This window comes from Mustela erminea, chromosome 6 (genome assembly GCF_009829155.1).
Source record: "Mustela erminea isolate mMusErm1 chromosome 6, mMusErm1.Pri, whole genome shotgun sequence".
NCBI lineage: Eukaryota > Metazoa > Chordata > Mammalia > Carnivora > Mustelidae > Mustela > Mustela erminea.
The window spans coordinates 69,157,266-69,184,981 of NC_045619.1; the positions used below are offsets into that span (position 1 = coordinate 69,157,266).

General features: G+C 41.3%; 2 protein-coding genes across 3 annotated transcripts in view; one reads left to right on the forward strand and one right to left on the reverse strand.

Moving 5' to 3' along the window:
* LOC116593407 (lymphoid-restricted membrane protein) overlaps positions 1–27,716 on the reverse strand; it is a 130,744-nt gene that overhangs the window by 75,394 nt on the left and 27,634 nt on the right. The window contains exons 2-4 of the mRNA XM_032347663.1: positions 22,893–23,030; positions 20,862–20,940; positions 3,657–3,691 (exon numbers count right to left, since the gene is read on the reverse strand). The gene's annotated coding sequence lies outside the window, so the exon portion shown is untranslated. The remainder of the gene's footprint in view (positions 1–3,656; positions 3,692–20,861; positions 20,941–22,892; positions 23,031–27,716) is intronic.
* BCAT1 (branched chain amino acid transaminase 1) overlaps positions 22,521–27,716 on the forward strand; it is a 109,442-nt gene continuing 104,246 nt past the window's right edge. The window contains exon 1 of one of the 2 annotated variants that reach the window (XM_032347660.1): positions 22,521–22,751. In XM_032347660.1, coding sequence (XP_032203551.1) covers positions 22,746–22,751 — 6 coding nt within the window. In that variant the 5' untranslated portion in view covers positions 22,521–22,745. The remainder of the gene's footprint in view (positions 22,752–27,716) is intronic. The other variant, XM_032347662.1, reaches the window with a different exon arrangement.

The following is a 27,716-nucleotide window of genomic DNA, read 5'->3' on the forward strand; positions in this document are numbered from 1 at the left end:
TAATAAACAATTTTTTGAAATGCGATAGCCATGTAAAATAGAGGACAAGTTGTGCCTTAATTTTGAACTTTGGAGTTTGGAGGAGGTGTTCACTGTTGTGAAAAATGCATCATTTAAAGGTAACACGCTTGGTTCTGAGTGATCAGTCCACAGCTCAGGATCCGCCTGTGCTTGAAGCTGTCCTACTCGTGCAGAAACCACACGCAGGTGTGAGCGTCTGGCTCCACTGTGCCTTTCTGAAGAGTCGTGTCTGTGCATTTAAATATGGAAACACTGATTTTATTATAAATTACTTTCCCTTCTTTTCCTTTATCATGTGTGTTTGTTTAAATTACGTGTGTAGGTACATCACCTCATGCAAGGGTTTCATTTTAGGACAGTAAAGGGAGCATCATCATAAAATATTCGCAATAAAAAGGATACCTTGGGTTTCAAGTCTCCAGAGCCTTTGCGCTGGCGTGTGCTGGCCTGCTGCTGGTTTTGGTGGTTCTCGTGTCAACACTTCAAACACGTTGTCATCTTTGGAAACTCTCGCTGTCGGGCGGGCACAGCCTCCTTGGGAGTTTTCATTCACATGGAGCTGTTGGTCAGTTTACACCCTCTGTTTCTGCTCAGGGTACAAACCCTTGGGATGTGTGGGCATTTTGTAAAGATACATGTATTCCCCACGACCCCCTAACTTTTCTGAAGGTCATCTTGTAGCCAGAGGAGATAATAAATTTCATTGCCCACATTCAAGTACATATTTATGATCCAATTAGTCCAGGATTCATCTGAGGTGACAATGTTTAAGTTTTAATAACATATTCCTAAAGCTCATGTATTCTATGAGCTCGAAGTTTGATAAACACTGGTCTATCCAAATTTGACTGTAATCTTGATCACTGTGAGTAAGAGAGATCTACATAATAGAGACCGGATAAATCTGTGAAGAAAAATAACTATGACTTGATTTTTGTTTATTATATCCCAATCAATAGTCACATCATTTTAAACTATTTTTCTCTTTCTTCCTCCTTCCTTCTCTTCCTCCTTTCTTTCTCTCTCCTTCCTTCTCCTCCTCCTCTTCCCCCTCACCCTCCTCCACCTCTGCTCCTCCTCTTTCTCCTCCTCCTCCTCCTCTTATTATTTTGATCTTTGTCAGAATGGATATTTTCCTTCTTTCCTTTCCCAGAGTCCAGTTTGTAGTTGGGGTTCTGCATGCCATCTTCCACTGACTACAAAATACTTCGGTCTCTCCTATACTTCTTTGAATCAGCTTTATTCTCATGCTGGCTCCCTCATTCATGAATTAAATCAGTTTTTTGATTCATGCTTATTCTATATTTGTGCAGGAGTCATGTTATTAGCTTTTATTAGCAATCTATACTTGGAAAGTTTGGGAGGTCACGGAGATGTCCAAGTGGAGTCACTTGCTGGGACTAATTGAACTGCCTTAGAATTGCACCACATGGGTTGTTTAAACACAGTCATGTGTCAGTGGAATTTTCCTCTGCTGACTCTCTTCCTGTTTCCTTTTCTTCTTTTCATTCCGTATATTTGTTTTTTGTTTCTTTTCTTGGCCAAATCTGTTAATCTGTCCACATCTTGTCTAACTGGCATTTGAGGCCATTTCTCTTCATTGCTGGGTCCAGGAACTAGTGGGTAAAGGACAATTGTATGCTGGAAAATTTTTAACAATTGGTTCTTGGAGGTGGCATATGCTGATTTTCCAGTGTCTACTGATTTCTGTGGTACAAATACTTCCAATATGGCCAATGATAAGCTAGCAATGTGATGTCACCGAACACCAAGTTTACTAAGCACAATCTTGTAAGCCAGTGCAGCCAGTTGCAGTACAAAGCTGGTCATACTACTGAGCATATTCCCAAGTCATTAGAAAATAGTGGTTGGGCTACCTTCTAGCCTACAATATGGTCCAGAAAGTAGTGCGTAATGGACTTCAAAGCTGGTCAAGAGAGCCTGTGACACACATGGCTGATGATTTACTCCTCATTACTGGCAGTAATTATTGTAATGAGAATCTGGTTTTATCACCTGCTCCTTTGGTAATCTCTCTCATGAAGATGAGGATCAATTTTCTGTTGGGTGAAATGCGACAGACAGAGAATAGGGTCTGTTAGCCTGCTTTGTTTCTCTGTTCATCTATTTGTGGGCACAAATCAATTAAGAAAGTATTTTACATCCACTGGGAAGGAGAATAGCTCTTTGAAATCTAACCAGGGAGTTTAGTGTTTCTGTGTTGGCTTTTCACTTCTACCTGTGAATGAGAACTGAAAGTACAAATTCTCAGATGCCTGTATGTCTATCATTGAGAATAGTCTACCTCTTTTTGATGAAAGCTAAAATATTAATAAATTTGATTATAAAGCATTAATAAATTAGAATATATGTCTTTAAAAATAGGACCTGGAGCAATTTCTTAAAAGATTCAATCTGCCAAAACTCAATTAGAAGAAATAATGATATGAACAGGCCTATATCTATTTTTTGAAAACTGAACAAATAATTAATAACCTTCCTACATCCAGATGGGTTCACTGGTAAATTCTAACCAACATTTAAGGAATAAATTATACTAATTTTCTACAATCTCTTTTGGAGGATAGAAACAGAGGGAGTACTTCCTAACTCGTTCTATAAGGCCAGAATTACCCTACTACCAAAACCAAAGACATTACAAGAAAACTGCAAACCAATATCTTTTATGAAATAGATGCAAAAATCCTCAAAAAAATCAAATCAAATCCCAAAAAAGCCTAAAAAGAATTATATGCCACAACCAAGTGGTATTTATCCCAAGTATGTCAGGCTGGTACAATATTTGAAAATCAATTGATATAACCCATCATATTGACAGATGAAACAAGAAAAACCACATGATCATGTCAATAGAAGTATGAAAAATATTTGACAAAATCCAATTCCCATTCATAATAATAATAATAAAATCCTCTCAGGCAACTAGGAATAGAGGAGAACTTTCTCACCTTGATAAAGATTATCCTACAGATAATATTATAGTTAATGGTGAGAAACTTAAAGACTTCTCACCAAAATCAGGTACGAAGCAAGGATGTTGTCTCTCGCTATTCCTTTTCAACATTGTACTGGAAGATCTTGATAATACAGTAAGAAAAGAAAAAAGTTATACAGATTGAGAAAGAAGATAAAATCGTTTTTGTTCATAGATGACATGATCATTTATGTAGAAAATCCAAAAGCATCTATAAAAAAGTCCTGAAACTAAGTGATTATAAACAAGGCTTCAGGATACAAGGTTAATATTAAAAAGTCAATTGCTTTGAACCAATGTATACCAGCAATGAACAAGTAGAATTTGAAATTTTAAAATGTAATGCCATTTATATTAGCAGTCCAAAATGAAGTACTAAGGTATAAAATTAACAAAATATATACAAGATCTACCTAAGGAAAACTACAAAATTCTGATGAATAAAATCAAAGAACTAAAAGCAGTGGTCCCCTCATTCCACAGGAAATGCATTCCAAGGCCGCCCAGTGGATGTCTCAGACCACAGATAGAACCAAGCCCTACATATACTACATTTTTATTATATGATTATAACAATATGCTGTAATAAAAGTTATGTGAATGTACACTCTCTCAAAATACCTTATTGTATTTTACTCACCTTTCTTCTTGTGATGACGTCAGATAATAACATGCCTATATGATGAGATAAGAGGAATATGAGGCATTGTAATGTAACATTAGGCCTCTGTTAACCTTGTTTTATTTTTTTAACTTTTTTTATTATGGTCAATTAGCCAACATATAGTACATAATTAGTTTTTGATGTTATTAACCTTGTTTTAATCAAAATTTTAGAGGTGTAGTAGCTCTGGTAGACGAGAAAGTCTAGTTCAGTTGTGTCAAAGGGCAGTATGCATATAATGGCTCAGGCACTTACTAAAATGCAAAAGTTGTAGCCTTACCCCTACACTTCCCTCCCAGCAGTTCTGACTCAGCAGATCTGGGATGCAGCCTGGGGTAAGCATCTTTATAAAGAGTCAAGGGTATAACTGTGTAAATGAATGGCTTCCTTAAGAGTAAAAATAAAGATTATCCAGATCTTAGGGTGTTAGTCCTCATTTGAAGACCTAAGGAAATGACAAGATCTTAGAAGGAGAGAAACTTATGAACGATATTAGGAGGTCTTCAGGTGTTTTGAAACGAAGGGTCTGAGCAGGTGGTAAATGATAGTGTTGAGAAGCCGTATAGGAGAGTGACTTGGACCTAACTTGATTTAGGATTACCAGTAAATTGGTTTGACTAAAGCAGAGAATATTTGGGCAGGGATGATTTAGTGAAAAGTTGCTTTAGGTAATAGAAAACATCCTACAGAATCAAAAAACAAAACAAACATTAGATGGGAGAAATTGAAGGCAATAACAATAGCTAATGTTTACTGAACACTTAACTATGTGCTGGGAACATTCTAATTACTTTACATGTATTAGCTCTTTTGGTCCTCATGACAGCTGTAGGGTTCTTAATCCCCATTTCACAGGTAAAGAAAATAAGATCAAGACAGGTTAATATGTCCAGATGTCACACAGACACCAGTTAATGTCCAGCCAGGAGATGAAGGTTCGAAGTAAGGCATTCTAATGAGTGTTAAGAGCAGAAGACAAATTTGAGAAAAATTTGAGAAAAAAGAAAAAATATATAGAAATTAAAAATGATGAAATTGGTGGAGAGTGAAGGAAAGATAGGATCTGAAGTTGACTGGCAATTGTTTGGGCTAATAGTTAAAGAGTACTGTTACTAAGAAAGATAGGAAATGCAAGGAGTTTATGAAGCATGCAACATATGGTAGGCCTGTTTGTGTGTGTGTGCGTTTGTTGAGAAAAGGATTTGAGAGTAAATATAAGTTAATTATACATAAGATAAAAATTTCCTACTGAGTTGGAAATGCCTCTGGATCAAACACATGGGAATGTACATGAGAAATATGAGTAAAGTGTTCTTGAAGCAAGTGGCACTGCAGTATAGGTGTTGAAGGTAAGGAATGCTTTCAGTGGTAGTAATAAAATACCTGACCAATATGGACAAGACAGTAAAGACACTGAATTATATCATAAAACAGAAATTTTGAAGGTGGGTGATTCTGGACTTGGCAAGGGGGCTCAACAGCCCAGGCTCTCTCTCTGCTTTGCCATCTTCAATATAATTGGTTTTTGATCTTGGGTTTGTCACTCACGGTTGCAGGATGGCTGTTGGCAGATCCCTGAAACATACATCTATAAACAAAATTTAAAATTGGAGAAGGGAATGGAACGAGCCTGCTCTCCTTGCCTGATTTTTTTGTTGTTTTCTGATTAGAAGGTGTAATCATTCTTAGAAGCATTTAGATATTTCCCCTTAGGTCTTATTGATTAGAACTTGATTCCTTGGTCCTCCCTAGCTCAAGAGAGTATGGGAAAACAGGTATATTGAAAAGTAAAATGAGACTGTCATTGCTGCTTTAGATTAGTAATTATTCATCCCCCAGGACTAAGCATATCTGTGCCCCCACCCTAGGAAAAAAATCATGGTTTTGTTAGAAGAAGAAAGTTGGGGGAAAGAGAGGGAAGAAAATCTTTGGGTAGTTAACTAATACTATCAGCTGAAGAGGAGCTGAACTCACCTATGGAGAGCATTTAAAATAAATGGGGAAAAAGTTGGGACAAAGGGTGAAATCCTGAGGTAGAACAATATCTAAAGAGTTATTAAGAGGTAGAAGAGGACACAATAGGATTGAAAAGGCATAATGTGAAAATGTCTACTCTCATTTGAGAACCAAGGGTCTCTACAGCAAGTCTTTAGGAAAGTCTGTAAGAGGACAATAGTAGTTGAAATGGATCTTGAAGATTAGATATCATTGAGGCAAGCAAGCTGGGGGAAAAGAAATTCCAAGTAGTGTTATGTAAAAGCAATGATGGAAGATTTCTGGTGTGTGTAGGCACACAATATGCGCTCCAGTCCGGCTCATGTGAAGGCAAATGAGTGCATGTCACATTCTTTTTTTTTTTTTTTTTTAAGATTTTATTTATGTATTTATTTGACAGAGAGAGAGATCGCAAGTAGGCAAAGAGGCAGGCAGGGTGAGGGGGAAGCAGGCTCCCCACTGAGCAGAGAGCCTGATGAGGGACTCAGTCCCAGGACTGTGAGACCATGATCTGAACCAAAGGCAGAGGCTTAACTTACTGAGCCACCCAGACACCCCAACATTCTTTTGAATAGGGGGAAAATCAATCAGAATTGAGGGCTAGGAAGATTACTGATCACCTGTGTTGGGTGGATTGGGGCGAGGAGAAATTGAAGGCTGTTGGAAAGGCATAAGAGTAATTCAGGGGGAGGCATAACAAAATGACTAAAGTAGGGCATGAGAGCGGGGACAGAATGGGAAGACTAGGAGAGCATGTGGGGATAGAACTGAGAAATCTTGGTGATAGTTGGGTGTGGGAGGCTCATAGCTTTCTCTCCTACTTTAAATGCTATTCATGAAGACATGAACTGTATGAAAGTTTGGAGCCTGGATGATTGGGAGGATATTGATGGCATCAGCAGAAATAAGGAAGACAAGAGGATGATCAGGCTGAAGAGGGAAGATTATGTGCTTGAACGTGGACTAGTTGGGCTTGAAGTAACAGTGATGAACCAGATATGGGTCTTTGGAAATAAAGTTCTGGAGATCAGGAAAAACATTAGAATTAGAGGCTTAGTTTTGTAAAATCATCACACTAGATGTGACAGTTGAAATCACCTAGGGACAGAGCATAAATCAAGGAGATTTCAAGTCAGATACAGGTGGGATCACTATCTTGCCTAGAGCTAGAAGGCATGAGAAAAAAAAGAAAAAAGAGTTGGGATTATAATAAAGGAAAAAGGACCTGCTAGACAGACTGGAGAAATTCAGAATAGCACAGTATCATGGAAGGAAAGGTTTCAAGGAGAGAGTGGCCAGAGTTATGAGTTAGTTTGGAAGGTACCCTGAGAAGCTATAGAGAACTAGCGGGAAGATTTACAACATCCTTTCAACATAGATGAAAACTAACTTCTTTTTAAAGATCTGGAAGAGGTGTGCCTTCTGATTCAGTTGGTAGAGCATGCAACTCTCAATCTTGGGGTTGTAAGTTTGAGCCCAACATTGGGTATAGTATTATTCTAAAAAGTATTATAAAAAAAAAAAAATCTTTAAAAAAACAATATGGAAGAAAGGTTCCATAAATTCTCCTGAGATTTTTTTTTGTTTTTAATATTTTTTTAATTTTAAGTAAACTCAGTGCCACATGTGGGGTTTGAACTCATGATTACAAGATCAAGAGTCATACACTCCACCAAGTAAGCCAGCTAGGCACCCCAGAATTTTTTCTTGGTTAATAAGTGATGTGGTTTCAATATTCTAGAGTATCTTTTGTTGTATCTTCATTTTACACCCTTATTACTCACAGAAAATGAACAGCTGATACTTATTCTATGGTGGTTGGGGTTGAAGGATTTATAGGAGATACATGGGGTGTATAAGGACGCTCTAATGCTGGGCACTATACATGTATTAGCTCGTGTCTCTTAAAACATACTTCCAAATTAGCTATTCCCTTCCTTATATTAATGATTAAAAAAAACAATCTGCATTTCAGAGAGATTAAATAACTTGCTAAAGCTTGTATATTACAAATCAGTGCAACTGGAGATACAAATATATGTCTGGATCTAAACCCGTGTTTTCCCCTAATCTATGTCATTTGTTTGAAGATCATTTATTAAATAGCCCCTTGATCTTCTCTTAACTTAGTTTGGAGATTGCTGTAGGACTGGGCTTGGGTCTGATTTGAAGAAAAATCAAACTAAAAACAATGTGTGAAAGAGTTGTAAACATTAATCTTTTTTTTCCTCTTTAGCCAGAAATAGTTTACCCAAAGATTATTAAGTTACTTAGTGGCAGTTACTTAGTGGCAATGACTACTTCTTCCATGGTCAGTGGGAAGTCTTTGGGTTTTCACCTTTTCCCTCCTGGGTTACCACCACTCCTGGGCATAAGGAATCATCCAACTTGATTTTCTCCTATTTTTGATGAGGTAGCCAACTCTCTCTGATATAGTAAGTCTAATTTTACATGGGGATTAAGTACTAGAATATATATATATATATATATATATATTCTATAGAACATATAAAATACATGTGTACATATATTTCATGTGCATATGAAATATAAAAAAGATAAAACTTTGTAATATTTTTCATTTTGAGAAATAAAGAGGAATGATTTTGTCCCCCTAAATTTGTAAAGTAGAATTTTATGCTTTTTGACAGAAAGCATCATTACGTTCTGTTCATTCTTTTTCCCAAGTCCAAGGAACTAAGAACATTTGTGTTTCCCTTCCTCTAGATAAGATTTAATAAGATTCAGAAGAGAAATTATGCAAGTAGTTGTTATATAATTTTCATAATGATTACAACAGACCTTGTTCATAACAATGATGACAAAATGGAGCTCTGGGGCTCTGAAGTCAATCTCAAAGTTAGTGTCTCTGGGGACTGTTAAAATTCTGTCTTCCTCAAGTGCAGTTCCAGGCACTGCCTACTGGTAAAGATATGGAATACTTCAAGTTTTGAGAATTCAGCTGCCTTTAATATCTCTTAACTGTGACTTTCTTGAAGTGTAGTACTGCTGGCAGGTTATCAATCTTGGCTGAGGGGCACCTGGGAGGCTCAGTCGGTTGGGCATCTGCCTTAGGCTCAGGTCATGATCTCAAAGTCCTGGGATGGAGCCCTGCATGGAGCTCTCTGCTCAGTAGGGAGTTTGCTTCTCTTCTCCCTCTCCCCTGTTCATGCTTGCTCACTCTCTCTCTCTCTCTCTCTCTCTTCCTCCTTCTCTTTTGCTCTCAAATAAATAATTTTAAAAAACCAAAAAGAATCCCCCAAAATCTTGGTTGATGATGACCTTCTTCATTTGAAAAAAAAAAAAAAAAAGCATTTTTGGTGTCTCAGAGGGAGGCTTTAGGAGTTTACATGTATCAATGAGGGAGAATGTGGGACCCTCCTCTCAACATTGGAGAGCAGACATAGCCAGATCATTCTTATATCCTTCTGTGGATGTTAAGTCCCTAATTCCTCTTTCACTTTAAGTTTCTCTTAAAGCTCCTGATATCCCCTTTCTCCCTCTGTTGCTAACATTGAGTAAGGGACAGGCAGAGCTAGGTAGGGAGAGGCAGGTAGGGGGCTACATAATCAGGCTCACAGAAATCTCAGAAATGCTGAGGCCTAATGAAACCAGAGATAAAGGAACATAACCAGACCACCTGGTTTGTTTTATTAAATATCAGAGGTAAGATATTCAAAGGTGAAGTAATCATGGTGCTATCAGTGGGGACACCAAGATCTAAGTTCCCTGGTCAATTTTCTATAAAAGCCTCACCATAAAATCCCTCTGTGGCAACCCACTCGTGACCCTTTTCCCTCTAGAAAACTGTCTTTCTGTTCTCACCTTCCCTTAATAAACTAACACTTCACCCTTTTCTGTCTGTGAGATTCATTTTTCAGCCTCACAAGACAAGAATCCTGCAACATTTCTGGTTCATCCCACTTCATCCATTGGAAGATGAGGAATGTGGCCTCTGTCCTTATGTCCTGAGAGACTTATCTCCCTTGTTTAGTCCTCCTCTCTGATAAAACACGGAGCACCTCTTGGCCATGTAAGAGCGACCTGCTTGACCACTGGTCTTAAAGACTCAACATGGCAACTCAAGTAACAGGCTTCTGGGAACTACTCGGTCAAATCCCCCTTCCTTGTGGGAAGGGAGTGTTGGCCCCATCCTAAGCAGCTCACTTATTCTCTGATCTTATACTTTTTTTCTCAAATGGTTTCTCCTTTTCTCTGGGGATTCTGTGTTTGTACTTGGGCCTCATCTACTGATGGGTCATCAAGTATATAGGAGAAAGGAGGCTTTGGGGATTTACTGCCAAAAATAAGCCAAACATTTAATAGGGCTTTTGCTTACCAGAGCCTTGGTGTGAACAAAATGAATGAGGATTCCCTATGAGAACTCCAAGTTTGCACCCCTGACTATGGTTGAACTACCTAACATATTTCACTCAGTGCTAGTCCAGAGGAAGGGGGGGTCCTGGGTGCAGGTCAAGTGGCTATTCCTGCCAGGCAGACTTTCCAGCGTCCTGGGGGTGTTAAGCCACTCTCTCATTTTAGGTCAGATCACCAAAGGATGCCTTGGCTAAGGGACAGAGAGCTGATGTGCAGGGATGCCTTCATAGTCACTGTTCTATGACAGGTGCGGGGTAGTACCAGAACCATGAGATGGGAAAGAGGCTCTCCTTCACGTGGACTCCTCTGGACTCTGTACAGAAAAAATGGGTATTTTCCCCTTGTAAAAATTTTCTATCGTCTTCCATGGGTTAAAAATGGCCAGGCTCTTCAAGGCAAAGTAAAATAAGGCGTGACCTTGGTGGCACGACCTCCAAGGCAGGTCTCTTCTTCAGTTTCTAAGGACTCTCCCTTTGGGATGCCTTTTAATCCACTGGAAACAATTTGGATTGCAAAATTTAGCAGAAGACTGAGCTCTGGTAGCACTATGTGGCCTCAGTGGGATCTATCAGTTAGATCTCTTCTGCAGAAAACAGGGTTTTACTTCAGGACTCCGGCCTAAAGACCTCTTGCAGAGTATGTCTGCCCAAATGTGTCTGGCTAAAAATGGCCTTCTGACATATTAGGTGATAATTGCCCAAATAGGCTCCTCAGAATAAACCCAGATTGCTGCAGGAAACACAGGCCCTCCCTAACTAAGGAGGCACTGACTCTCTCCTCCTCACTGTTCCTCCTAAAGGATGTGAGGGTTTCTCCCTCATTCATTTCCTGGGTTAGTGGCTATAATTGGAACCAACTGTCTCTGATCAGTCTACCTCAGGATGGAGATGTTACAGAATATTCCCAGGCAGCTGCCAAAATTCCCTTTCTGTTGGGGCATGTTTTCTGTTTTCTCCGGCTGGACACAGACTGCCTAATTCCACTTGTTGTTGGAAAAACAAACCAACAAAAATCTGTGTCTGCTCATTTGTCCGCGGTGATAGGCTTTTGGGACCAGGAACAAACATTCTCTCTCCGCCTTCCAGCAGCCCTCTGCCTCTTCTGCCTTCTCCTCCCCGTTTCCGCAACACCCTGGATGCACCTACCTACACCACCCACCACAGACTCCCCCACGAGGGGGTCTCAGGTAAAAATGAACAATGGGAAACAAAATGACTTTTAACAAAGGATCCAGGTGGAATATAATTTGGTATTTAATCTAACTTAAGTTCATTGGTATCGCCCTCGCCCCGCAAGGACGACAAGGCGCCCTGGTTCGGATGCATCTTCTCTCTCTTCTCTCTCTTTATTTCCGCAAGTCTACACACTTATATACGCTTACATGACCAATCAGCGAGCAGGGTACAGGAGGGAGCGAATCAGGCTGTGCACCTAAACGAACAACTTCGCTAGCAACCAATGCTGTTTACTTCCTCTTTGGGCGTTCCGCTGAGTCTCACGAGGCAATCCTAACCTGGCAACTAGCCAGGCGCCATCTTTTAATGGCGGAGGCCGCCCTGGCCAGGGGCCTGCCTCCGACATCTCCCCCTTTTTTCTTTTATGGCAGGGATCGTGCCTGTCTTAGGTTGTCAGTGGCGGGGAATATCCTTACCCGTCATCAGACAGCAGATATCAATGATCTGCGTCCTGTCTTAGGTTGGTATATTTCCCCCACCAATCTTACCCATCATTGACTACCGATCCAGCATACTTAGCCACACTTGGGGGGGATGTTCCAGCCTTGATGGCTAACAAGGCCTGCACCATGGCTTGCTGTTGCTTATGTTGCTGTCGCCTCCAAATTTGCAGTTTCCTTACTAGCAGAATCAAGCCCACTACGAGGATTGTCATCAGACTAATTACGCTAGCCCATTGTTTCGTAAAGGTTAACACATCTTGCAATGTTTTGATTATCTCTGGGAGGGTTGCAAGCTCAACTCTGGTGTTATTTATCCTTGTTATGCCTAGTAGCAGGTGCTGAGTATAGTTTTGGAATTCTGCGGACTAATTCCCCCGCAAGTATTGGGAGAGCTGTCGGGAGACATTCTGTAAGTCACTCATATTAGTATAGGCTATGGGAGTTACACAAATTGCCGGAAGGGTACTATACATCCCAGTCCCAATAGGGCCCCCCACATGTCCACCTGTTCTTGAACCAAATCCACTCTCTGGTTGACTATCAGGATTCCTGCTTGCAGATGTGCATTGATCTGAGTCTGTGTTTGAAGGGCAGCCATCGTTCCTTCTGCAAGGGTGTTCACAGCTTCCGCAGTGGGTATAGTTGCAGCAAGCGAGACTGCTGCTGCCGTGGCAGCTGCTGTAGATATAGCCAATGCTGTCACAACGGCAGCTGTGATACCAAAATCTCTCTTCTTTCTGGATAGCACCACCGGTAACTTGTCCTCTGGAATGGAAACTGGGATAGGAACATGGGTAGGGATACGCATAATCACAGCCAGCTTGAAGGCCGTAACATTCCAGCACTGGGAAAGATAGCAATTCTTAGTGCAATTCAACGTATCATTCAGCTCGCTAGCATTTGTTATGAGGGAAAGGGAACGGTGGCCAGACGCATATGGGAGTGGGCTGATAAGTAATATTATTGGGACAAGACACATTAACTGTTGTCTCAAAGATACTAGAGTCATTTTGTTTATAAGAACAGTTGAGGAATTTGCCACCATTTAACATGGACACTGCTGAGATATCAGTACATGCTCCTAGCAAGTTACAGACCTGCCATGCATCAAAGGGAGAGGAGGGAATATGAGAGAAGAGTTAGTCACTGGTAAAGGATATAGCCATGCTTTAACCACTGCTCACAGCTCTCTGGCTTGAGTCTGCCACAGGAGGTGTAGCATCCCCAGAGTTATCATCAGCATCTTCAGCATCATGACTGGTGTTTGGAGGCAAGGCTGCACGCACCAGCCGCTCTGGGATCCAAATTGGAGCCTCCTTTTCCTGTGGAAGAACACATACAGACCCCCTACTCCATACTAACACTGGATCTGGTCCATTCCACTTTCCTGTGAGGATGTCCTTCCAAAGTACTAAAGGCTTAGGGGAAGCAGCAGCATCACTTGCATGTCTGTCTGCAGATGATTTACCCGTTTTGTCCAACGTTAAAAAATTCAAAATAAAGAGAATGGTGTTGAGCTTATCTTTAGGGGACCTGAAGGTGTCCCCTATTCCCCCTTTTTGTTTATAAAGGGCATTTTTTATTGTAAGATGCGCACGCTCCACAACACCCTGTCCTTGTGGGTTATAGGGTATTCCATGTATCGAGTCAATGTCAGGTTGTTGTAGGAGGGCTTTAAAGGGTTGTGGGCTATAGGCTGGACCATTATCTGTCTTTAATTGGTGTGGCTTTCCCCATGCCGCAAAAGCCTGTAGGCAATGGGCGATAACATCTCTGGATTTTCCCCCACCCCATGTACTGAGGCGAAAATTATTCCAGAGCAGGTATCTACAGAGACATGAACATATCTTAACTTTCCAAATTCTGAAACATGTGTGACATCCATTTGCCATATATGATTAGGTAACAAACCCTTAGGATTAACCCCCAAGGTCGGTGCAGGTAGTAAGATTATGCAATTTCTGCAGGAGACTACTATGTCCCGTGCCTGTGCTTTTGTTATGTTAAATTTGAGGCGAAGAGTCAAAACATCCTGTTTCTTCAAATCCTCCCCTAAATGGTCCCATTGAGGTTATGTTTAGCAAGCTTTCATCTAGGAACCATGGAGCTGCCTTTTCCACTGTATTCAAAAAGGCCCAAGCAGTTTTTGCTTTTAGTGGAGTTCCATTGGCTTTCAGCAGGTCTTCTAAAGACCCTTCCAACCGCACTTTAGATACTTCAGATCCCATTAAGAACACACAAACAGATGTGGACGTTAAAGACTCGCCGCTAAATTCCGCTCTAAGGCCGCCCCGCTTCTTATTGCGGACTTGCTAAATCCCGGCTCTAAGGCCGCCCCGCTTCTTACTGCAGACTCGCTAAATCCCGGCTCTAAGGCCGCCCCGCTTCTTATTGCGGACTTGTACAAGATTCCCACCACTTTGATCGTGGTCCCTTCCCCGCTTACCTGCGGTTTCAATAAGAAAATCCTGGCTCTATGGCCGCCCCGCTTCTTGTTGCGGTCTTGTACAAGTTTCCTACCACCTTTGTCGTGGTTTTACCCCGCTTACCTGCGGACTTCTCCCTTGCAAGGTTTTTCTATTTTTACTCCCCGCTTTACCGCGGAATTCCCACTTTTGAACGTGGCTAATGTCCCCGCTTACCTGCGGACCTTTACTCCCCGCTTTCCTGCGGATTACCTTGCAAGATTCCTTTATTTAGTTACCAGGTGCCGGCGCCATTTATTGCCCTCGCCCCGCAAGGACGACAAGACGCCCTGGTTCAGATGCATCTTCTCTTTTCTCTCTCTTTATTTCCGCAAGTCTACACACTTATATACGCTTACATGACCAATCAGTGAGCAGGGTACAGGAGGGAGCGAATCGGGCTGTGCACCTAAACGAACAACTTCACTAGCAACCAATGCTGTTTACTTCCTCTTTGGGCGTTCCGCTTAGTCTCACGAGGCAATCCTAACCTGGCAACTAGCCAGGCGCCATCTTTTAATGGCGGAGGCCGCCCTGGCCAGGGGCCTGCCTCCGACACATTGGTTTAAAGATTTTATTCATTTATTTGACAGAGAGAAATCACAAGTAGATGGAGAGGCAGGCAGAGAGAGAGAGAGAGGGAAGCAGGCTCTCTGCTGAGCAGAGAGCCCGATGCCGGACTCAATCCCAGGACCCTGAGATCATGACCTGAGCCGAAGGCAGCGGCTTAACCCACTGAGCCACCCAGGTGCCCCAAGTTCATTGGTTTAATGAAGATAGGTATGTCTTTAAAGTTATCAGTATTAAATGTGAAACTTTTATTCTACCAAGATTCACTGAAGGTCAAATAAGCTCATGTTATCTCTGTTGCAGTTTGTTAGCAAAAAGATGACTTAAAATCATGGATAATTGTCTGTCTTTAAGTTTTCATAGGTAATTGTTATGGTAGCTTTCAAAGTCTTTGGTAACCTGGAACTTTAAAATAAAGTTTTGCTTGGATGATAAGTAAGATTAAATTCACTGGACATTTGGGTCTTTTCCAAATAGGATAAAGTGCTAAAGCATTGATTACTGGACATAGGTTTGTGCTTTTTTTTTTTTTTTAATTTATTAGACAAAGAGAGAAAGAGCGAGCACAGGCAGACAGAATGGCAGGCAGAGGCAGAGGGAAAAGCAGGCTCCCTGCCGAGCAAGGAGCCCAATGTGGGACTCGATCCCAGGACGCTGGGATCATGACCTGAGCCGAAGGCAGCTGCCCAACCAACTGAGCCACCCAGGCGTCCCAGGTTTGTGCTTTTGACTTATTATTGCAAAGACACTAAAGATATTTGGGGTTGTTGGTAAACCTGCTTTTGTGCTTAAATAGTTCGTAAATTCGCCACCTAAAGAGTTCAGGTGTAACAGTTCACAGTTGGTTACTACTTAGTTTTCACTGGAGACTTAAGTTTCTAAGAGTTAAAATTCTGCTAAAGGGAATTAAGGCTGATGGAAATAAGGGAAGCAACTGTGTATGGAGAAAAGTGGGAGATATGTAAGAAAGATATAAGGAATGGGAGTGCATTTTTGTTGAAGGTAAAAAAAGGTAATTTTGCCCTAAATGCGATAGTTGTCTGGAAAGAAATGGCTTGGGATGAATGTAAACCTGAATGCAAAGGAAATTTGTAGAAGGTTTGGGAAGGGAATCTTTGGAAAGGAATTTTAGGTGTGATCAGGATGGACAAAGATTGAAGTTAATGGATTTTTTAAAGCACATTGCTATAAGACTGAGAGTCTGCTTTCTCTAGATTAAAAAGACAAAGTTTTCCTGAACTGTTGGTCTGTTCTTGATAAGAAAATGTAAAAAAAAGTTGTTTTCCTCTTTTCTTTCTCCAGAAAACCCAGTTTCTATGTTTTGCCTTTATTAGGTCTTTAATAATCCCTAATCCTATTTAGTCATGTGCTTTAAAACTTTCTAAGGTTTTGGGGTGCCTGGGTGGCTCAGTCGGTTGGTTGAATGTGTCTGTCTTTGGGTCAGGTCATGGTGTTAAAGAATTTTGTTTCTCTAGTGCCCATGGTTCTTGGTCACAGCACTTTGAACAATGAAGGGGTAGAGCAGATGAAGAGTGGTAGGCAGCAAAGCAAAGTTTACTGATGATACATTAGCCACCAAGGAAATTCAAATCAAAACCACATTGACATACCACCTCACACCAGTTAGAATGGCCAAAATTAACAAGGCAAGAAACAACAAATGTTGGAGAGGATGTGGAGAAAGGGGAACCCTCTTACACTGTTGGTGGGAATGCAACTTGGTGCAGCCAAGTTTGGAGAAGAGTGTGGAGACTCCTCAAAAAATTAAAAATATAGCTGCCCCATGACCCGGCAATTGCACTACTGGTTATTTATCCCAAAGATACAGATGTAGAGAAAAAAGGGCCATATGTATGCCAATGTTCATAGCAGCAATGGCCACAATCACCAAACTGTGGTAAGAGCAGAGATGCCCTGCAACAGATGAATGGATAAAGATGCGGTCCATATATGCAATGGAATATTACTCAGCTATCTGAAATGATGAATACCCAACTTTTACATCAACATTGCTGGGACTGGAGGAGATGATGCTGAGTGAAATAAGTCAAGCAGAGAAAGTCAATTATCATACGGTTTTGCTTACTTGTGGAACATAAAGAATAACATGGAGGACATTAGGAGAAGGAAAGGAAAAGCGAAAGGTGGGAAACTGGAGGGGGAGATGAACCATGAGAGACTATGGACTCTGAGAAACAAACTGAGGGTTTTAGACGGGAGGGGGGGTAAATGGATGGGTGAGCCTGGTGACGGGTATTAAGGAGGGCACGGATTGCCTGGAGCCCTGGGTGTTATATGCAAACAATGAATCTGGCAACACTATGTCAAAAACTAATGATGTATTGTATGGTGACTAACATAACACAATGAAAAAAAATTTTTTTGTTGATTTATATAAAAGCTTACTGATGATAGACATTGAGGAGGGCACAAGATGTAATGAGCACTGTGTATTGTATAAGACTGATGAATCACTGACCTCTACCTCAGAAACCAATAATACATTATATGCTAATTGAAATTAAATTTACTTTAAAAAAATTTACTTTAAAAAAAAAAAAAGTGAAGTTTATTGAGTGAAAGTATAAAGCTCCCAAAGGAGGAGACGTGAGAGGGGTGCTGATTTCCTATTACGTCCAGGGGTTTTATGGGCTCTTTGCCACGGCCTGCTTTAATCTGATTAATCCCCATGTGTCTGTCACCCAATCAGGTTTTTGTCTACGTGGGAATGTCTACCTTTCCAGGGTGGTGTAAGATCCCCTTAAGGGTGGTTTCCTCTTGGTGGTGGAGGGGGGCTTGTCTCTGCCTGCCTTTCTTCAGATTGGCCTTCATTCCTGGAATTGAGCTAGGCCTCGGGCTCCCTGTTCAGTAGGGAGTTGGCTTTCCTCTCCCACTGCCTCCCCCATGTGCATGCCTGCCCATGAATACATGCTCCCTCTCTCTCAAACAAATAAATAAAATCTTAAAAAAAAAAATCTTTCTAAATTTTAACAAACTTCCCCAAGATTTAAATTATAAATGAAGTCTTGTTGACTAATTAGGCTTGTTTATTTGGTATGTTGCCTTCCGGTATAAGGTCATCATCACCCAATATTTTGATTATTGAAGTGTAATGTGTCTTAGAAATACCTTAATTTCCTTGTCAATTGTATCATAATGACCTCAGATACAAAGTCCATTTCTGAGTTCTTGTTATTTATAATTGTTCTTACTTCTTGCAAAATCTCATCTTCAAGGAGATGACTGAAAGGAATTTTAGGATAAATATAGGGATTCAATATCTTTAAGATCATAAAACTAAAATGCATAAGAATTTCCAAAACTAAATGCTGCATTCAAAAAGAATGAGAATTAGTAACATGGGACTAAATGAACTAAAAAGATTATTATAGCTTTGTGACTCTTGCTTGAAACATTGCTGGATCTTTAATGTTCGCTCTTGCAGATTAAGGAAACTTTCTCTTAAGATATCTATGACTTGGGGCGCCTGGGTGGCTCAGTGGGTTAAACTTCTGCCTTCGGCTCAGGTGATGATCTCAGGGTCCTGGGATCGAGCCCCGCATCAGGCTCTCTGTTCAGCACGGAGCCTCTTCCATTCCTCTCTCTGTGCCTGCCTCTCTGCCTACTTGTGATCTCTGTCTGTGAGATAAATAAAATGTTTAAGGAAAAAAAAAAGAGATCTATGACTTGTAGAAATATGATAAAGTATTCCTTTTTGAACAAATTCAATCATTTAACTTTTCTCTCTACCTGAACCCTCTGAAATTTAAAAAGTCTCAGTAAGTATTCTTTCTTCCATGGCAATCAGTCATTTACATAAGTTCAGTCAATAATAATCTGTTCTCCCTGTAACAGGATATCCTTGTAAACATTGGTTATTTTTCCAAGGGTTTGACTGAAATGTCATATTTGAGAGAGACATGAATAGATTCAGATATGACCAGACAGCTTTAGGGAACTACGGTTGACTTTATGAAACATGGAGCCATAAATCTCCTTAGAGATGTTGGCCTGATCCCTTGCCTACAGAGCTCCTGGCAGACTCACCAGGTGAGCAAAGAATGTCACTTCCTGGCAGGTATAGGAACATCAGGATATACTGGGGACTTTGTGAAGAATTTCCCCAAACCTACAGGTATTGCAGGCATGTCTGATGGCAAGTACTTGGCTTTGCTTCTGGCCTAGAGACTCCACTAGAAGTTCAATCTAGATTCCTTATAAAAGTTCCAGCAAAGCAGACTTTATTTATTTATTTATTTATTGCAAAGCAGACTTTAAAAGAGCTACAGGGCTGGGGCCCCTGGGTGGCTCCGTTAAGCCTCTGCCTTCAGCTAAGTCATGATCCCAGTTTCAATGAATAAGGAGTCTGCTTCCTCCTCTGCCCCTCCCTCTGCTCATGTTCTCCCTTTCTCTCTTTGCCTCTCTCAAATAAATAAATAAAATAAGATAAAAACAAATCTATATGGCCAATTGCTCTTCTTGTTCAGCTTATGGATTAGGCCAGGTTTGTTTAAACTGGACTTGTTTTGCATGCAAATCAGTCCTGATTTGACTATCTCTGATTAAACATGAATAAATTTATGTTTCAATAACCCACCTTTGTGGATGTTAAATTCCAGTTCTGATTGTCTTTAAATGTTTGTTTTTGCCTGAACTAGACAACTTGAGGTCAGCTTCAAAAAAATTGCCCCAAAACTCTGTATAGAGAGTTTTTGTGCCTATTGCTCTATGGGCATTCAAGAGGATCCCTCAGCCTCCTTCAAGGGCCCTCCCACTTATTTATGTGAAACAATTAAAGATCTCTGGTTCTTAATAAGGGCATGTAATCCCCTTATTAGGTAACCCATATGATAAATTTAACCATTTTATGGACTATAATCTAGGTCACCTAGGCCTTTAAATGTACTACCTTCACACCTGAGATTATCAGTTTAACTCTAGGGATGCCCTTGACTCTTACACGGATTCACAGGATCAGATAATATGTTTTAAATGTTTTCCTTTAACATATTATCTTCCCCAAAAGGCCACAAGTTCTCCCCATTTCACTAACTTAAATGACCAATCAGAGAGGCAAAATAAACTTTTCCATCCAATTAGCTGTTAGCACCCTACTAGATGCTGGTGAATAGAGACTTGTCCTACCCGCCTCCTGATTACGACAACAATGTCATCCTCATGTCTGAAGGAGGAACCATAGCTTTTGCCTCCACCATCCAAGGAATTCCAGGCACGACAACAGGTTTACAATGGAAATAACTGAAACAGTTTGTATCTTCTTAGTTGAGCCTTAAATGACACCTCACAGATGTTAGATGTACTCAATGCAGAATTAAGTCAAGCCAGAGTGGGGCTTCTCCAGAACTGGGCGGCTACTGACTATCTACTACTGCTACATCATTTGGGGTGTGAGGAGGTTCCTCCCATGTGTTGTTTTAACATTACAGGTAACTCCTACAACGTGTCCCATTTCATAGAGGACATTTGGGATCAAGTGAGTAAAATACGGATGCCCATTGGTCTATTTAACAAACTTGGTGATTGGGGATCCTTATCTAAGGGCTATGATCATAATTTTGAGCCTACTACTTACTTTATGCACATCCTTTTGCATGTGGTGATGCATGTACCATTTACTGTCCATCACGACCCCTAGAGCCACACTGCAGGCCACTGGACCTACCTGTAAATAGATTCTAACTGCCACACAGCCGGCAGCCTCATTCAGTGGGAAGCAGCCAGAGAGGTTGTCCCATTCCCTAAGGGCAGTTAGAGTTATTACTGCAAAGGGGAGGAATGAGTAAGGGACAGGCCCGAGAGAGATAGGTGGGGGCTACATGCTCAGGCTTACAGAAATCCCAGAAATGCCGAGGATTAATGAAACCAGAAGTAAGGGAACATAACCAGACCACCTGGTTTGTCTTAAATATCAGAGATAAGATATTTGAGGGAGAAGTAACTGTGGCAATATCTTGGTGGTAACAAGAAGATTTAAGTTCCTTGGTCAGATTTCTATAAAAACCTGACCATAAAAGCCCTCTGTGGCAACCCACTGGAGACCTCTCTCCCTCTAGAGAGCTTTCTTTCTGTTCTCACCTTCTCTTAATAAATGACTTCACCCTTTTGTTTCTGTGAGATTCATTCTTTGGTTCTGCCAGACAAGAACCCTCTAACCCTGTAACAATATCAAAAGCATCCTTAGGAAGTCATTGACAGGCATGCTCTAGAATTTACTATTAATCCATTCAGGTCTATTGCCCTATCATGCTCTTTTCCCTTAACATGTGTTATTTTCTTATAAAACTTACTACTTACTACTTGATTTTAAAAAATAACATTTTTACAGAGATAGAATTCATGTATTATACAATTCATCTATTTAAAAGGTATTATACACTGGTTTTTAGTATGTTCACAGAGTTGTGCAACCAGTACCACAATCTAATTTTAGAACATTTTAATCACCCTCAAAAGAAACTCTGTACCCATTAGCAATCACTCCTCATTACCCCCTTTCCCTAGACTGGCAATGACCATCTGTTTTTCTGTCTCTGTGCATCTTTGTATTCTAGACATTTCAGAAGAATGGAATCATACAATATGTGGTCATTTGTGACTGTCTTATTTCATTTCATATAATGTTTTCAAGGTTAATGCATGTATGTTGGCATGTATCAGTAATTCATTTCTTTTATTGCTAAATAATATTTCATTGTATAAATCTATTCATTAGTGCATGGACATTTTGCTACCTGAATAAATGTTTATTTTGTTTCCCACACTAAAATATGAATTTAATGTGCCTAAGAACATTTTTTTTTACCACTTACTTTATGCCTAGAATCTTGCCCAGCATTGGAAATGTAATGAGATCAATACATTAGATGAATGATTTAATCATTCATTCACCTAACCAACATTTGCTTAGCGCTACGCCCCCCATTTGTGTTCAACATTGGGATCTGTTTTCAAGAATCTCATAATTTTATTAAGTATCACCTGTGCAAACAAGTACGTAAAAGAAAATGGATTTTAATAAAGGGTATAAACAAAGCCTAGTGCGTAGACAAAAGGTTCAGGTTTGCTTGAGAGACTCAGCAAGGACTTCCTAGCAAAGACAGAAGGTTGCCAGAGTGAACCATCAACCAGGACGGTATTTAGGCAACGTCGGGAGCCTAACCTGGAATGGAAAAGTAGCAGTGCTGGAACTCTCGTGCAGTGGGGAGGCATCCTACAGAGGATGAACTGGACCCGCAGGCAATGTTCAAATCAGAAATAATTCTATACACTCAAAGGATTCAGGATTCTTTTTCCAGAGCCAGATGGTGGCATCTGAGGATAGGCTGTATACGTGAAACAGTGGGAGAAAGGAAGACTGGAAAAATTTAAAAACCAGACACATGTTCTTTCCATTAGAAAGCAGGTTTAAAATGTTCTGGCTTTTGGTGATGGGAATCCACTGCACAATGCCGAGCAGCACGTGCGGGAAAGTTACTCCGGGGGCAGCGGGAAGCGAGGCGGGCAGGCAGCCGGCTAAGAAGGGAGTGGCAGTCAGGATCGCTTCCTCGCTCTCCTCGGCATCCCGACACTCGCAGGCAGTAACCGAGGGGCAACATGTGCAGACGTGTCGGAAACTCGGGCACCCCCGGAGCAGGCGGTGAGGGAGGCTGGAGCGGGCTCTGGGTCTGCCTCCCGCGCTGGGAGAGACTCTGCCGTCCGTCCGGGGGCGGTCTGGGGGAAACACAGCCTCCTCACTCTTCCTGCTGATGCAATCTGCGAGAGAGCCCGCGATCTCGGCCGCGGGAGGGCCCGGCTGCAGTCCCGCCCGCCACGTGTCGCCGCCACCCCGCGCGCTGCCCCGGGCATCCGTTCCCGCCGCCGCCGCCGCGCGCTCCACCCGCCCGCGCACCCCGCCCGCGCCTAGGACGCAGCCGGCTCGCCCTCCGCGCGGTCGCAGTGGTCCCCACGGCCCACGGAACCATGAAGGTAACTGCTTCCGATTGGGGCTGTGTTTTACAAAAACGCGTGTGTGCACTGAGCCTGCGAGTCCCCAGAGACCCGCAGTTGGCAGAAAGGGGACGGAAGAAAGACCACCGTGGTGTGTTTCCGCGCAAACGGGCTCGGTACCTTCTTTGTCCGTCCTCGCGGGTCGGGACCTTCCATTCTTTCCTTTTCAAACTTGCTCACAGGATGTGCCTCCTCAGGCTTTTTCACCGGGGCAGGGGTGAGCGGAGATGAAAGGCGGCTCGCAGCTCCCTCCCCTACCTGTTTCGAAGTTTGGAGAGGAAGAGGAAGCTTCTTTCAATGGGCAAGATGCACAGGAGGTGGGGGTTCGGGGGACGAGGTCTTGGGGTGTTTGTGGCGGCAAAGAGGGGTTTCCTGGAGGGTGTCTGTGATGAAGGAGGGAGGTGCCGAGCCAGGGGATGAGGGTGGGACAAGGGAAGGAAAGCTGCCTCATCGCTATATTAAAAGCAGAAGCCTTGTCTTTTGCTTGTGGAAATACAAGCTTCTACGAGCTACAAATCATATTAGCCTAAGGTCATTCTTTTATTAAACTGAGTGAGCAGTCCTAATGGTTTTCATTCTTATGCTAATCAAGGGTAATTAGCCTAGCTGCCTATTCTGATGGTTTGGGTGTAGGAAATACACCGGTGTCTTCCTGTTCATACACCTTGGAAAACTGCAATGACGTTAAAAACTGAAGACCAGCTCCCCCCCCCCCCTTTTTTTAAAGGAAAGTAAAGGATGAGCTGGGAGCCCTACCATCTAACTATCTTGGGAGGGGGCGCCTGGGCGGCTCAGGTCCCGATCCCCGGATGTTGGGATGGAGGACCGTGTGGGGTGAATGAATAAAAATGTCTTGGGAGGAAGAGATATGCAACCTGAACTTTTAGGAGAAATAAACCCACGTTTCCAGGTTTTGAAGGAGAAAGATTGAAGTAATCGTTCTCAACTGCACTTTCCTATCCATCCCCATTCACAATTCCACTTACAAGAAATAATATGTAAATGATGCCTCTCTCACCAAACAAAAATTTCTGCTAAGATTAATGGGGAACTGAGTGGAAACACTGTTTTTCGTTGAGATGAGATCATGCAAATGTGCTGTGGTGAAAAATTTAGCAGCCTTTCCTTACATAGTCAGATATTTTACTTCTGTCCTGCTCATTCCTGTCTAATTTCAACTGAAGAATACACTCTGGTCACATACAGGGTAGTGAGTAAAAGGAGAAAATTATGAGAATAAACACTCTTGTTTTTCCAGGTTTCCCTGTGCTATGTGGAGTTGTAGTTGATTATGCATTTTTGTAAATTCATGCCTGCCTTAATGTGAGTCCCAAAACCCCTTTTACAAGGTACTTTTTTTTTTTAACAAGGTACTTTTAACACAGGAAGTAGAAGATATATATCTTCAAGTAGTCTCATATCTCTTTTCTGATATTTCACTGAGATTGGGAATGAAAAGATTGTTTTCTAGGCATGATCTAAGAAGTACATGACGTTCCTTTAAGTTCGTTGTTGTTATGACAAACACTTTTCTACTTTCCTTTCACCTATTATTATTTTTTTAGATGTTATTTGCACTTGGCACCAAAATAGGCTCTGTCCTTCGCACATTTTCCAGACGTGGCTCCCTTCCCTGGGAGCATATATTTTAAGATGGACACATAAAGCATGGGCCACTGAATAAGAAAATTAGCATATACATTGAATAGAATGTGTATAAGAATAGTAAGTACATGTTATGATTGACTAAATTAATGTGGAGAATGAAGAGCCATATTTCTGAAGGGATAAAGACAAGAGAAGTCATTGTCAAGGATGTATAGTTAAGTGAAGGAAGTGAGAGGGCTTGACAGGCAGCGAGGGTAGAGAAGGCTGTTTGTGTGTGTGCAGAGGGCAGGGTATGGGGCCTGGCAGGGAGAGGGGTTTACTTTTCAGACACAGGATGTGGCCCCTCAGGCAAGGCTCAGGGATGCATGGCTAGTGCAGGAGGCATAACAAAAGGGCACTAGTAGAAACAGGTGCTGAGAAAAAAGGAAAAAGGGAGGGGAAAAAAAGACAAGAATTTAATTTGAACTTATATTTCATTTAGTGAGTTTCCATAATAGTCCATTTCATTTGATTTTAGAAGTACGGAAAGGAAAGAAAGAAAAATTTCCATTTGTATGCAAGAATTTCTTCTGCTTATTGAACCCTGAAAAGGTCTCGTGATTTGAAATGGGTTTAAAACCTTATGAAACTTGAAAATAGTCATTTGATAATTATAGAGATTTATGCGAAGAATGAAAAACAAGTTGTGGTTTTCTTCAGTAGTTGTGTTGCAAGGGCCTGTTTAGCCTGAGCAGCTCCATCCTGACCCTGCCCCCCACCCCCCCCAGGCCATCTCTTGCAGAGAACTTACTTAAAAAAACTAGTCCTGGAAACCAGTCCCAGGTAACAAAGCCCAAATACAAGGGCGGGTCAGACCAGGTGGAGGTATTCAATCAGTGAGGGTGCATTGTTTTCATAAATTTCACAAATTGTTCAACAATTTCACAAATTGTTTTCATAACTTTAGATTTTATTCCTTATTTCAGGTCAAAACTTTGAGTTATATAGGGGATGAGCAGTAACTGTCCCTCTACCCTTCTAGGTTCTTAGCTGAGACCCCCTTGTAATAAAACACAGACTAACAGGAGAAAAACGAACAAACATTTAATAACATGTGTACCTTCTATATACATCTAGGAAAAGTAACTTCCCAAAATGGCCCAAGCTACCATCTTAAATATCATCTTCAGCTAAAGACAAAGGAAAGAGGTTGGAGGTGTGGTGAGAGGGGGAGCCAGGCTTGTAAGTTTTCAGGCAAAGCTGAGTAAGTAAGGAATGGCTGCAGATTTATATCAGTACCTTCTCCATTGATGTGTTTTGACATTTAGTTATCCTTCTCTTCAGAGAAGACATACCCTGTACAGGAGTGGGAGTCTCCCCGAAAAGTGGACGTTTCCTTTACAAATGTAGATTTCCTTCAAATTCCACTTTGTTTTCAGAGATTGCCCTGTGTCTGACACTTCTCAAAAATAACCAGTCCAAGATAATTATTATGCCAAAGAGGCATATTTTTGGCATGGCATATTCTACTCCCCTTAAGCTTCTTATTTCTAATATTAAGATTCAAACCAGTGAAGTGAAGAGTTCGATAGTAGTGTTATTAACCTGAGAAGCCTGGGCTTGGGAGTAACAGTTTCTGTGCATCAATGAAAACTTGTTTCTAAACTGCCCATCTTTAGTGTTTGGGTTGGTCATATCTTTTGAGGTTTCATGTTGTCTGCTTCTTCAAATGACCTCTTCTCAGTGGGTGTAGGAAGATGGAAATTAAGAGCTTTCTTTTTTTCCCTTTAGGCTTGGCAACCACAATTCCTATAAATGACAGGTGCCACCGTAGGAAAACCCAGTGGAATGTTCATCCTTCTGCCTAAGCGGATTTGGTTATCATATGATGGAGAGAATCTAGGACCTTCTATGATAGACATTATTATCTGAGGCATCGTCTACTTTCTGTATAGTACTATAATTCTTGCTGAGCACAGGAGGAAACTGTCTGGTCTGCTCACTTTCCAGTTGTAAATGTGGGCAGTGTGTGTGTAACTTTATTCCCTCAACAGTTGTCCAAATGCTTTAAACACTGATGGGCTTTCCAAGCCTCTGTAGCCCATTTAGTAATGCATGTCTGTGTCCTTTCCGCTAATGCCTCTGACCTTGCATTTTGCTTAAATCAACTGAGATATAAATGTGAGGCACAACTCAAGGTTTTTAAGTGTTTCAAAATGAAGCATTTGGGATGCTCTGATTTACAAATATGACTTTGCAAATATCTGCAAACCTTTTAATCCTAAAATCTGGTCGGGTTCACCCCAGCAATGGTGAATGCAGAGCCAAAAGCAGAATCTATAACATCAGATTCAAGTGCCGATTGGACCTAGGCTTCTGATTAGTCCTCTCAAATCCACAAGCTGAAGAATATTACCTCTAGAAATTGAGCATTTTTATTTTATTTTAATTTAAGATTTTATTTATTTATTTGACAGACAGAGATTACAAGTAGGCAGAGAGGCAGATAGAGAGGAGGAGGCAGGCTCCCCACTGAGCAGAGAGGCCAAGGGGTGGGTGGGGGCTCCATCCCAGGACCCATTGATCATGATCTGAGCGGAAGGCAGAGACTTTAACCCCCTGAGCCACCCAGGCACCCTGAACATTTTTATTTTAAAGATAATTTAGAAATCAGATCACCATATTAATACAGCATAGCCCATCACATAAATGTTTTTCTCTTGTCATACTGGCTGTGCTTTTTTTGTGAGAGAAGCTATTTTGCAAAAACACTTCTTGTGTTTGGTGATTACTGGGAGAGAGAAAATCTTAAAAAGATATTCATGCTTCCCAACAATACAGGAAAAAAGTCAAAGAGAGAGAAAAGGGAAGACAAGTAAAAAAATAAAAATAGAGGAAATTTTAGTACCACAAGCAATAATCCAGGGAGTACTGGAAAACACATGATTCTTTGTCATTGAAAAATTGCCAAATACTTATGAAATCCAGCTAGTTGCCTTAACACTTGTCATGTCGTTCATCTGAAAAGAACCAGTTTATTAGATCTTTATTTTGATAGGTAGATCTGAAAATTTGATCAACTACATTTATAGTCTATCCTAATCCAAGAAATGCTTTTACTATTTTAACTGTAGATGGTTATTTGTCTTAGGAAGCACTAAGAAGCCTAGGATGTAATTAGAACATTCAAATTCTGTCTGACTCCCCGTTAGTCTAGACAGAAGGAGCACCTGTTGGGATGTTCTAGGCCAAACATGCCACAGATATCTCTTCCATGACCAGAAAGCTCTCCACACAGTTTGAGCATGAGGACAAGGATGGATTTGCACAGGGTGATCGCTGAGCAGCTGTTAGCAT